General features: G+C 43.8%; 1 protein-coding gene across 1 annotated transcript in view; it reads left to right on the top strand.

The window, feature by feature from the left end:
• Positions 1-12,348, top strand: part of GRID1 (glutamate ionotropic receptor delta type subunit 1) — a 697,236-nt gene that overhangs the window by 578,489 nt on the left and 106,399 nt on the right. Inside the window, exons 9-12 of the mRNA XM_044916514.1 lie at positions 4,811-4,912; positions 6,358-6,555; positions 9,862-10,186; positions 11,383-11,521. Coding sequence (XP_044772449.1) covers positions 4,811-4,912; positions 6,358-6,555; positions 9,862-10,186; positions 11,383-11,521 — 764 coding nt within the window. The remainder of the gene's footprint in view (positions 1-4,810; positions 4,913-6,357; positions 6,556-9,861; positions 10,187-11,382; positions 11,522-12,348) is intronic.

Below are 12,348 nucleotides of genomic sequence, written 5' to 3'. Positions count from 1 at the left end.
TGTTTTGAACCAGGAGAACCAGGCACCTCAGGAGGGAAGCTGAATACATTCTCTCCTAATCTGGGTCAGCTGCAAGTTTGGGAATCCATTTAAAGGCTTTATTTTATTAAAAAAAAGAAAGAAAGGAAAGTCCACTGGAGTCTGCTTATACAGTGCTTTTTCTGTGGTCTGGTCTTATATTCCAGGTGTTCAGAGGGATGGCCTCACTCAGAATGAAGAGTTACTGCTCTGGTCTTAAGATTTGGGCAAGAACACAAGGCTTTGTAGAAATGGGGGGATTCACTCAGCCTGGGGCGCTCAGCTTGAGGCTGATGTGAGGGAATAATAAACTTCCCTGCCCAACTCAAGGACCCTGGTCCCTGGAACATGGTTGCACTTTGATGTGTTTGAAGGCAGAATTTTGGTTTCACTTTGAAGTATTTTTCCTTTCTCTGTCAGAGTACAGGATGCCCTGAAGGACAGGGAGAGAGAGGTCTGTATTAAAAAACAAAAACACACAAAAATAAAAAAACTTTAAGTCCTCAATACTTCCGGACACAAAAAAATAGGGGTAATTACAGGCGGGCAGTAATTTTTTTTTCCCCCTCTCATATACTTGCACTTAGATTTAAATGGCTTTGCTTTAGGATTGCTGTCCTTTTTTCTTAGTGGAGAAATATTGTCTGTCTTCATGGAGCTGGGCCTCAGCAGTGGCTACTTCCTTGTCTCCAAACCCAACAGGTTCACTGGGCCCCACACCATCTTAGAGAGGTCATAGAATGGGAGACACCATGTTGGATGAACCTGCAATTGCCTCTTCTAGGAGATGGGGATGCCATGGCCAGAGCTCCTGGCAGCCAGAGGACTGATTTATTGGGTTCTCACTCTCCGACTGGTCTTGACACACCAACAGATAATTTAACTCAGATTGCTCCCCTCCATTCAGTCCTTAGTTGTACAAATGCGTGTGACAGGATTTTGTCATTATGCTAGTTATTTTGATCAAAAGCTTATTTTCCTTCCTGTGAAAGTAGTGAAAAACCTGTTGAAAACACAGAACAGTGTCAAGAAGTTGCAATGATTTTTCATAATTCCACCACCTGGATATATTCACATATTACATTTTAATACAGCTTCTCCCATGTTTACCACCACCCTTTTAAAAAACCATAATTAAGCTTTTATTGCACACATAGGTTTATATCCTGCTTCTTTACTTTGTGATTATTACTTTATAGCAGATTATTTCAAAGTGATTTTTTCTTTTGAATAGCCCCTAAACGTTTGGTAGGCAGGGAAAATATTTTTATTATACTTTTTAGATGAGAAAATGGAATGTCAATGGAGTCAAATTTATTCAAAATTTTAAGCACTGCAGTCAAACATGCTGCTTGAGGTCACCCAGGTAAGTGGTGGGAACACAACTAGAATACAGGTCAGTCAACTACCAAACTTATGCTATTTTCACACCTCTGAGTTCCTCTCTTCTTCCCCAAATCTTTACCAGGTATAGTAAGTTGACCTTCAAGAGGAGAACATGGCATTCGAAGCAAGGTTGGAAACCCTGAGATGGGAATAAGCAAGGCAAGGTCTAGTCCAAGAGCCTGAAATTCTAGACAGTTTATGAAGATAGGGTTTTGATCTCAGGGCACAGGGTGACAAACCCAAGTAGCACACCCAGCAGGGTCACAGACTTAGATCCAGCATGGAAGACAGTGGAGAGTATTTCTACTGCAGCTCTGTATAAATGGTGGAGATTGGGCTAATAAACATTGCATTAGCTGTGAGGAGTGTGTTATACTAATGTAACATCTTAAGTGGGGAAAACTGGGTGTAGGCTATATGGACAGACTCTGCACAACCTCTACAACTTTTCTGTAAATCTAAAACTATTCTAAAGTGAAAGCTTATTTTTAAAAAAATATGAGTGTGTATCAGACCCAACCAAAGAGGGATGGTATTAAAGGCAGAAGGACTTGGAGGAAGCATGCCATGTGAAGGTGAGGGATTTGGTGGGGTTGGAGTGGACTGGGCCTACATACACTTAAGTGAGCCTGATTGCCAGGCTTGGATCTCCATAAGGAAGGCCTTTCTTTTAGGCCAAGCTTCAGAGTGTTAGGATTTATTCTGTAGGAAATGAGAAGTCATTTGAAAATTTTCACTAACACATTCATGTTTGAGTTCATTTATTACAAAGGTACAAATCAGCAAAAGGGAGGAGGCTGTAAGAGAGAGGTTGGGGGTAATGAGCTCAATGGGGAGGCTGTTGCAATACTCTGGGGCAGGGGGGCTGCTGCTTTGAGCCAGGCAATGAGCTAGAAGAAGAGGGTTGTGTGGCAAGGCATTGGGAGGCAGAGCCCTTCTCGCAGCTGAGCTTAAAACTCTAGAAGGACAGGGTGTTATTCCAACTGCTTTTTCCTGCCTCCATTCTCCATTCTCAAGACTGATTACTGTCCCAGTAGACAGACGGGTAAAGCTTGTTTGATCAAGGCCAAGCAGAATCCCATCCCGGGTGCTTGCTCATGCAGGTGCTAGCACAGAGTGGAGATGGCCCTTCACCTGTGCCACGGAGGTTTGGCAGCACATGTTAGGAATTCAAGTCCTGCTGTAAGGCAGAGTATCTGGTACCTGGAACTGACATGTCATCACGAGGACAAGATCGCCTTCATTATGACTTTGTCAGTCATTGAGGTGGTCCGGGGACCTTCTTAACACCACCCCACCCAGGAGATGCAGCAGATTACCCATCAGGGTTAAGCAGCTCCAATGCCTGGGCTAACCAGTTATGGAGATCAGATGTAGGCAGCCCAAATACACATCATGAGTCCCCTAGTCCATGTCAGAGGGTCCAAAGAATGTAGGGAATCGATACCTTGACTCTTTTTGTCTGGGTTTGTCTCTTCCCTTTGACCAGCATTCTAATCCAGATGCAGGACTTGATCCTGGGTCCCAGTGCTGTTTCCAGGACCCAAGGGGAAAGAGCCATGACCTTTCCTTCTCACTATGCCAGTTCCCAGAGTGTGGCATCTTTGATGTCCTTGAAGAGGACTTTGGGTAGATTTTAACTTTGTCCTTTACTGCAGTGCCCCTCAAATTAACTGGTGGTGGCTGTGAGGAGCTTCTCAGAGCACATGGCCATGCTCTTAACTAAATGATTCATTCATCACTGCCAGGCATCCTATTACTTAGGATGGAGTGGGTCTTACTTGGTACTGTGTCCAAAGTGACAGCCAGAGTTTCTAGGTTCCTTTTAAACTGCTTTTACAACCATGTATCTCATTCTGATAGTCCTGCTTTAGGCCTCAGGGTTCTAGTATCTTCCAGGTGGCATGGTCCCACAGATTCTGCCACTGTAGCCTCATAGTCAAAGCTCGGAGTGCAGAGCCTGCTGCAGATGTCAAGGCTAAGGGACACGCTGGGAGAGCAGGCGTGTCCTTAGGTAGCACTATTGGTAGCTTCTTTAGGGCACCTGGTGACATTTCTCCACAGAGGGATAGTTCTGCTCAGCCTCACTAGGGGACTTGTGGGTTTTCTCCGATGAAGAGTAGATGCTGCCCACAGCGGTCTGCTTCTTTAACGCCTTGCTGCTTAAATGGTGGTCATGGATCATCCGCAGCAGCCTCACCTGGGAGCTTGTTAGATAGGAATAATCACAGGCTCCAGAATCAGAAAGTGCATATAAAATCCCTGGATAATTTGTGTGCATATTACAGTTTGAGGATCCCCCGCTTTAATCTATAGCAGAGGTTTACAATCCTGGCTGTGCATTAGAATCCCCTGGGGAGCTGAAATATTCATATCTAGCCCACTACAGACCAATTAAATTCAAATCACTGGGGGTGAGGCCCAGCCCTCAATATGCTTTAAAAGCCTTCTTAAGAGAACCTAATATGCAGTGACCTAGAAGAACAGGGTTTCTCAATGAGGACCGCTGGGGAAGCATTACAATTTCTCATGCCTAAGTGCTGAGATCCTGATTAAGTTGAGATGGGGGCTGGTATCTGTTTTTTGTTTGTTTGTTTGTTTTTTACATTTCACCAATTAATGACTGAGAATCATTGGTCAGATAAAGATTTCATTGTGATTCCCCAGGCCCAGCAGGGATGCAGAGAGGGGAAGCAGTCCAAAGAACATCTGTGTCTCCTGTTGTTTCTGAGCCAGTAGCGGGGCTCCATAACCACCTCAGGGGGCCTGTCAGAGATGCATCAGGCTATGGGAGAGACTGTGCAGGTTCAGGAGGATATGGCAGATCCAGAACACATGTAGTCTTGCCCTATACCTGTACATCAAGGAAAATTATGAAATTTGCCCTACAGTGAAGACAGGCAGGGAGCTCTTGACCCCATTTGCAGTAGGCATCAGGGAGCAAGACAAGCCACACATGGGGGTCTTTGTTACCTGCTTCACTGCTGAGCCCCATCCTGCCTTGGGGGGCATCGATGGGTGAACTTAAGGGGCCCTGTGACCTGGGCAAGTCAAAGGAGTAATTACAGAAAGAAGACACTTTGTGGGAGACATGGTGACATGACTTTGGTGAGTGGACAGAATAAAATGAGACAGAAATGTTCATTCTAGAAACAAGTTCTTACCAATTGGTTTTATTTTAAAGATGTGGCAAGTCCTCAAGTTCCACATGAGCTGATGGAGAAAGTAGAACTGGCTGTCACACCTTTATTCTTTCTAAGGCTTTAAGATGGCTCTGAGTCTCTGTGACGCTGAGGGGCCTGCTGTCCTCCTAGCTGCCTGATTCAGGATCCCGGTTGGAGAGGCGAGTTCCTGAGGTGCACACAGGTGCCCGTTCTGTCCCTCACACTCCCTTTTTCCTTCACAGCTGGCGACGTGGGACTCAGAGAAAGGCCTGAATGGCAGCCTGCAAGAGAGACCCATGGGCAGCCGCCTCCAAGGACTGACTCTCAAAGTGGTGACTGTCTTGGTAGGATCACGGGCATATTGGGGAGCTTCACCATTCAGGCTTTTGAGTCAGAGGCTTCTCTCTGTTCAGCTTAATGCTGTGTTTGGAGAGAAGGGGATCTTGATTAGTGGCTTGAGTGTTCATAAGGCCTTTCTGGCAAATGATTTTACAAATAATGAAGAAGAGTAAGGTTGGAGATTCTGCCCCAGGGCCTTTCGCGGGAGGTGACTGGGCTGCTCTAGAGAAGGACCTCTAGAGCCACTGCTAAGCTTTCAAGTAGGCATATCTCTATTTGTTCCTGGATGTAAACAGTGTCTTGACCTACTGATGGTCCTTAGGAGAGCTTTGCTGATAGGCAGAGTCCCCAGAAAGATGCTTGGAGGAGGATACTCTTCCAGCACCCAATCCCACTGATGGCCCCATGTGACACAAACTTCATAACCAAGACCCTTTGTTGCAGTTTTTCTGCACGGTTGTCCTGGAATCATAGACTTTTGCATCTTTAGGAGACCTTAGAAGCATCTTCCTGTCAATTTCTTCCTTCACTTTTTCAGGGCTCTAGGAGACATTTTCGATTTACCTCTTATTAACTGTTCAGACATGGTTCAAATGTCCCCTCTGTCACATGAGGCACTGACATCTCCTTGGCTCTAAAAGCCTTTGGCAGCAGTGTTCCTGCATTTCCTGTATGCACATCACAGAAAAAACATTATACCATAACCCTCCACACCCCCAATTAAACTAATGAGATATATTCTCTGGGGCTGTTTGCCAAAAGCCCCATTCCTGTTCAGTTTTATAGGATTGTGGTGGGGAAGGCTGAGGTGTTTTCCAGAGGATCACATGCCCTACAAGAGTGCATAGGACACAACACAAAATGTGTGAATGTGGCTTTGGGCTCGGAAACTGTGGGGTTTAATTCTGTCCTGACCTTTGACATATGGTGTGACCTTCTTCCATGAATCAGAATCCATTTTCTAGTACAATCTGATAGATGTAATGCTGTCTTCTCTCAATCTGGTATCATAGAGCTTTTACTGTTATTCTTTATACTGGATGAGAAGTAACCACATTTCTTATGTGGGTCCTGAAGAATTATGGCATTTCCTAAGGTCAGAGTCCTGAATGTCACAAATAAAGGAGTGAAAACAAATCATGTCATTCTGGCAATGGGGTTCTGATCAGAGGCTGGGATGACATCACACAGGACAAGTAAATCTCCATTCCTCCATCAATATGCTGGTTGGAGGGATCTTCCTATCCACTGTGCTCTGAGTGTCCATAAACTGCTTTAAAAAAAGGGCAGGGATGTTCAGACTGCAGGCCTAAATTGGGTAAATACATGCCCATGTTCACAAACATTCTAAAGCTATGATTCATCAGATTGGTCTCTCCATCTACCCTGGAAAGATGTGTGTTAATGAACCTGTTATTTAATTGAAGAACATCCATTCTGTTGTCCTCAGGAAGAGCCTTTTGTGATGGTGGCTGAGAACATCCTTGGACAGCCCAAGCGCTACAAAGGGTTCTCCATAGATGTCCTGGATGCACTGGCCAAGGCTCTGGGCTTCAAATATGAAATTTACCAGGCCCCCGATGGCAGGTATGGTCACCAGCTCCATAACACCTCCTGGAACGGGATGATCGGGGAGCTCATCAGCAAGGTAGGTCCCAAAAGCAGGACCATGGGGAGGGGAACCCTAGTCTGCCTCTGGGGTGATATCTAAATTTGGCCCATTAGGCATTTAGGACCTTGGAACTAGCTAAACAGATCACAGGTTACCACTCTTCACTCACTAGAGCTCTCTTTTCTTCAACCCACCCATCCCTACCATATCCATTTCTGTTCTTTTTTCTCATTCCCTGGCACTCTGTTTTCTTTCCGTGACCACTGCTGCCATTCCTTTCAAGCCTGTCCACTGAGCCTGCTCTGTCATACACCCTTCCTGCAACCCACCCCCACATTTGGGCTGAAATAGGAACTTAGTTCTCACGGGAGGTATGAGTGAGTGCTTATTCTTTTCTCCCTCGTGGCCCACAGGTGGGATGTGTATATACAAGTACGTGTGTGTGCATGAGTGTGTGTGTGTGTGTGTGTGTGTGTCTGCATTGCTGTGTGTAAGCGATACGACATTCCCCAGCTCCTCAGATTAATTTCAAATAGTTACTCTTCCTCTCTCCTATAGAACCTGGGTCCTCATTGAGACTCCTGGTATGAGGCCAGTTCACTGTGTCCCCATCCTCACCCCTGTCATCCCATGACCTTTGGGTCATTTCCTGATAGTCATTTATGATGGTGGCATCTGCTCAAGCCCTCCCTCTCTAGTGTTGCTGCTGCTACCAACTTTGACATTGCAGACATCCCTGGGGCCAACCATGAGCTCCCAGTGTTTTGACTGCCTCACCTCCAGTGACCTTGGTTTGTGCTCCACGTCAGTGCCTGTACCCATGCATTTTGTCAACATCTTATGTGTTACCGTCACTGTCCCACTCCAAGACTATGACCTGTTGTCCTTCTGACTCTTTTGAACCTTTGCTCCTAAAACACAAGTCCTTTGCTTTATCAACCCATAAAGGCAGACACAATCTCTCCAATTTCTCCTAAGCTTTAAAAAAAAAACAATTTTCTTGCGGTATTAATTTATATATAAAATTCACCCATTTCAGATATACAATTCAATGATTTTTAGGAAATCTACTGAGTTATGCAGCCATCATCATAATCTAGTTTTAGAATAATTCCATCAACCCAGTGAGATCCCTCACACTTACAGTTAATCCCATTTCCAACCCCAGCCCTAGGCAACCATTGATCTATTTTCTATCTCTATAGATTTGCTTTTGTGAACATTTAATGTAGATAGAGTCATACAATACGTGGTCTTTTGTGTCTGGCCCTTTCCACTTAGCACATGTATTTGAGGTTCATCTTTCTTTAAGATTTTTGCATCCTTTCCTGCCTGGTGTGGCCTCGGTGTTTGACCAGATACTCCCGTTCCCTTCATCTTTTGTGATTCTCTTTGTTCTTGGTCTCTTATTGTACTGAAACCCTGACTTGATTATATTATCTACCCTCTGACTCTGACATCCAAGTTGCTGCATACAAAATCACAAATTTGCCCAGATGGGTATTTGGACAATGTGTGGCCTCCAACCTCAGCTAGGCCTTCAGGACAGCCCAAGTTCCTTAACTTGTCCTTTGTTGGACCCCTTGGCTATATCCCTTAGGGACTGTTTCAAAAGTTTATCTTTCTCTTCAAGCAACCTAAAAGTCTTCTCTCCTAAATTAAAAAAAAAAAAAAAGTGCTCCTATATTAGGCAAAGAAATGGAGATTTGTGGGCTTGAAATACTACTTCAGCTACCTATGAAATTCACATCTGCAGACACCTACTCTAACCTCCAGGTTCACAGGTGGAAGTGTTTTTCCCTATGTTCCAGGTCACCCCTTTACTTGTGTCATAAGTCAGTCCCCTTGTGCTTCTTCTGGACCTGGCTTCATAAATTACTTTCCCTTCTTCCTATGTTGTAAACCTATCCTGCTCCACTAGAACTCTTCTTAGGCCTTATGTATGCTCTGAATGCTCCAGATCCTTAAAAAGAAATCCCTGGATCTTGAGGTTTTGAAAAGAGAGACAAGAACCAGAGATACAAATGTGACAAGTCTAAGAAGAGAGCTTCACCATCATTAACCTCCAACATTTTTTCTTTTTACTCTAGATATGTTGTTGGATTTCATAGTTATTTTATTTTATTTTATTTTTTTGAATTTCATAGTTTAGAACATCAGTGTATCTATCCCTCTAGCCCACATATTAAATATGATAAAAATTTTTCTGATGAAGTCTTTATATGTATGTTTTCCCAACTTTATTTTTTTAAAGATTTTATTTATTTATTTGAGAAAGAAAGAGAGGGACAGAGAGAGAAAGAGACAGCAGGAGGGAGAGGGAGAGAGATTCTGAAGCAGATCCCTTGCTGAGCACAGAGCCCGACTTGGGGCTCGATCCCACAACCGCGAGATCATGACCTGAGCCGAAACCAAGAGTCAGCCGCTTAACTGACTGAACCACCCAGGCCCCCCTAAAATAAACTTAGTTCTGAATGTGCCTCCTACTTAGAAGTCCAAGAGCCAAGATTGGATGATCATTGTATATTTTGGTGCTCTTGTGGTTGAAGTGAGGACTGCAGGCCCATTATTTCCTACCATCATCCATCTAAGCCTAATTATCCTAACCTCCACCAGTCTTGGCAGCTTTAATTTCACAGTCTAGTTCCATCTTAATAGAGTCTTTGCGTATTTTTAAAATTAAGCCCATTTTGGAAAGCAAAAATCTTGCAAGGTACTTTTGGGGTCAAAGTACAGCATGCCCAGAGAATCCCCGCCCAACATGGCTTTACTATATGAAGAATCAACCCATATATCTTAGAGGCCATGAATGAAGGGCTGTGGATGATCAAGAAAATAGATAACCCTTTTTTTCCTTGGAGGATATTACTCTCTGGCATAGAGTCTGCATATAAAACAACCAGGCACTGAGACATTAATGAGATTTCAAGTAGTTGTACAACTCACCATAACTTCCGAAGTATCTCAGGAAAGGGAGACATCCATGTGGGCTAATGGAAGTTTGGAGAGGCTTGATGGAAGTATAGGAAGGGTGCAGATAAGCCTAGAAGAAGATAGAAGGGACTTCTTGGTTGGGGGCAGGGATGGGGTAGAGGGAAATACCAGCAAAAGAAAGAAGATAGTGAAAGTTTGTGAGGACAAGAAAGTGAAGAAAAACTACAATTCAAACAGACCACTCAGTGTTGAATATTTTTTACAGTATTCAAGATCACAGGCTGTCACCTCTTGAATCCATTTCCTCTGGACAGAATAACCCAAAGAGTAGAGGGCAGGCCTTGCCCTAGGGTGGGACCCAGCAGGAAGCTGAGGACTGCTGTCTGATGAGTTGGTTTTGCCTTTCAGAGGGCAGACCTGGCTATCTCCGCCATCACGATCACCCCGGAGAGGGAGAGCGTTGTGGACTTCAGCAAACGGTACATGGACTATTCGGTGGGGATCCTAATCAAGAAGCCCGAGGAGAAGATCAGCATCTTCTCTCTTTTTGCCCCGTTTGATTTTGCCGTGTGGGCCTGCATTGCAGCAGCCATCCCTGTGGTGGGCGTGCTGATATTTGTGTTGAACCGGATCCAGGCTGTGAGGGCTCAGAATGCCGTCCAGCCCCGACCATCCGCTTCAGCCACCTTGCACAGTGCCATCTGGATAGTCTACGGAGCCTTCGTACAGCAAGGTACGTTCCTGGGTTCCTGATGTTGCGGTATAGCCCCAGGGGCCTGGAATAACTTGCCCATTGGCAGAGTTCTTAGATGCGTTTTGGCAAAGTCATTTTAAATGCAATTTTATTTAATCTCTAGGGCAGTACAGGCTGCACCCAATTTCTCTGAGTAATATCAGATAGAAATTAAATGAAGTGACAAGGAACTCAACTTCAAAGCCTGATTCTCGCTTTAGATAAAATTAACTTTGGAGTTCTGCTTTGCACTTTTCTCCCCTCCCACATTAGGTTGATTGTTATGCACATGGGGTTGTCAGATGAAACTGAATCTTGCTTAAATTTGAAGTCTTAATAGGAAAAAAAAAATCACAATTGTTTTTGCAATCATCTAAGTAGTCCTCCATCCGTTCTTGAGATACAAAGTCTCCCTTCTCTGTGAAGTCTGGAGAGCACTTGGTAAGTTACAGGATCTTGCAGTTTTGACCCAAGCAACAAATTGCAAAGTTCCTAATGTGAGTGTTGGTCTTGTTAGCACCATGGCAAAACATGTATCGCCTGTTTGCAAGGTTATGTCAGAAGAGTCAGTGAGACGCTTTCTTCTGCTACCACCTAAGGGACCAAGGAGAAATAATTGGCCTCTACGGGGCAGCTACTGACTGCAAGTCACAGGCAATGATATCTGAAAATCCTAGGAAAAAGGCCATCCAGTGAGGGCTGAATATTAATAAAAGCGAGATCTCATTTCTGAGGTTTCAAAGAAAGCTAAGGAACCCTCCAGGTAGGAGGTAATTCTGTATTTACAGAATTCCTGAGACTACTCTCTATGAATTTGAAATTGGAAAAGGATCTTACATCAGGTTGCAGTCCTGGAAGTATGCAACAAGTGAGATAGAATCTTCTAACTGGAAGATTTTGATATTCAGAACTCTATGCCCTTGGCGTTTTGATTAACATCACATCATTAAAAGGCCAATCCTGGATTTTTCATATTTGATGGTCCTCCATCCCTTTCCAAGATTGGTGGTCTTTGGATTCTTTCCCGGGATTGTCGCAGCCCTGCATAACCAGCCAGCAACTCACTTCCCTGCTCCCTAGCCCAACCCCAGTGGCGGTTCCCTAAGCTAGGCCACAGGGTGGAGCTGGAGCATTTCTTTGGGGATGCGAGTGAGAGCAGAAGCCCAGGGCCAATCCATTTTGCTGGCCTCCTGTAGGTGGCGAATCCTCAGTGAACTCCATGGCCATGCGCATCGTGATGGGCAGCTGGTGGCTCTTCACCCTCATTGTATGCTCCTCCTACACAGCGAATCTTGCCGCATTCCTCACAGTGTCCAGGATGGACAACCCTATAAGGTAAGATCCATTCCTCCTTCCAGATCTGGGACCATTCAGCTCTGAGAGGCTGTAAAGACAGAATGCAGCCCAGTGTCATGGAGGCAGATGGACTTAGATCCCAGATCTGCAGTTTGATTATAGTACTCTTTAATGCGTGAAGAACTTCACTCCTCTTGTAGTTTACTTCATACACAATTATATAAATGCATAAATGAATTAAATAATACTTCTCTGAACATTTAAATGCTGCTTATAAGACTAAGAAATCAAAACATTAAAAATTAACAAATTAAATTCCCTCAGGCATTTAAACGTTGATTACAAACTTATTTAATCAAAATTTTCTAAACATTAAATTAAAATTAATTAAGACCACAAGTCTCAGGTATTTTTTCAAATCTTCAAACACCTTAAAATTATTTTTAAAAACATGGCATTATCACAGTGATTAGAAAACTTATTCACTTATATTTATAAAATTATAAAATTTCTGAAGCCAGGGAATAAAAACATTTCTTTGTTTTACCAAAGTGTTAAAAATATGGCATGAAAGAATTTGTTCAACATAGTGAAAAAACTTGGGAATGCCTTTGTTTTAGGAGCAGATTTCCATACACTATGTAAATTGCAAGTGAACTTGGGCAAAGTGAAGGGGTATTAGAAATGTGGTTACTGAAGTGACCAAAGGCACAGAGCTAGTCTGCATTTTCTCGGGTGCAATATCAGCTTCAATATCACCTCTCACTTGATCCCTGATTATACTGTTGTATAATTTCTCCTTTAATTCATCATACTCACTATCATTACATGGATTCTTTCGATCTACAGCCCTAACTGGTCATCCA

The sequence above is a fragment of the Neomonachus schauinslandi genome, chromosome 6 (genome assembly GCF_002201575.2).
Source record: "Neomonachus schauinslandi chromosome 6, ASM220157v2, whole genome shotgun sequence".
NCBI lineage: Eukaryota > Metazoa > Chordata > Mammalia > Carnivora > Phocidae > Neomonachus > Neomonachus schauinslandi.
The sequence above is the reverse complement of the archived record's forward strand: the minus strand, read 5'-3'. Positions and strand labels throughout refer to the sequence as shown.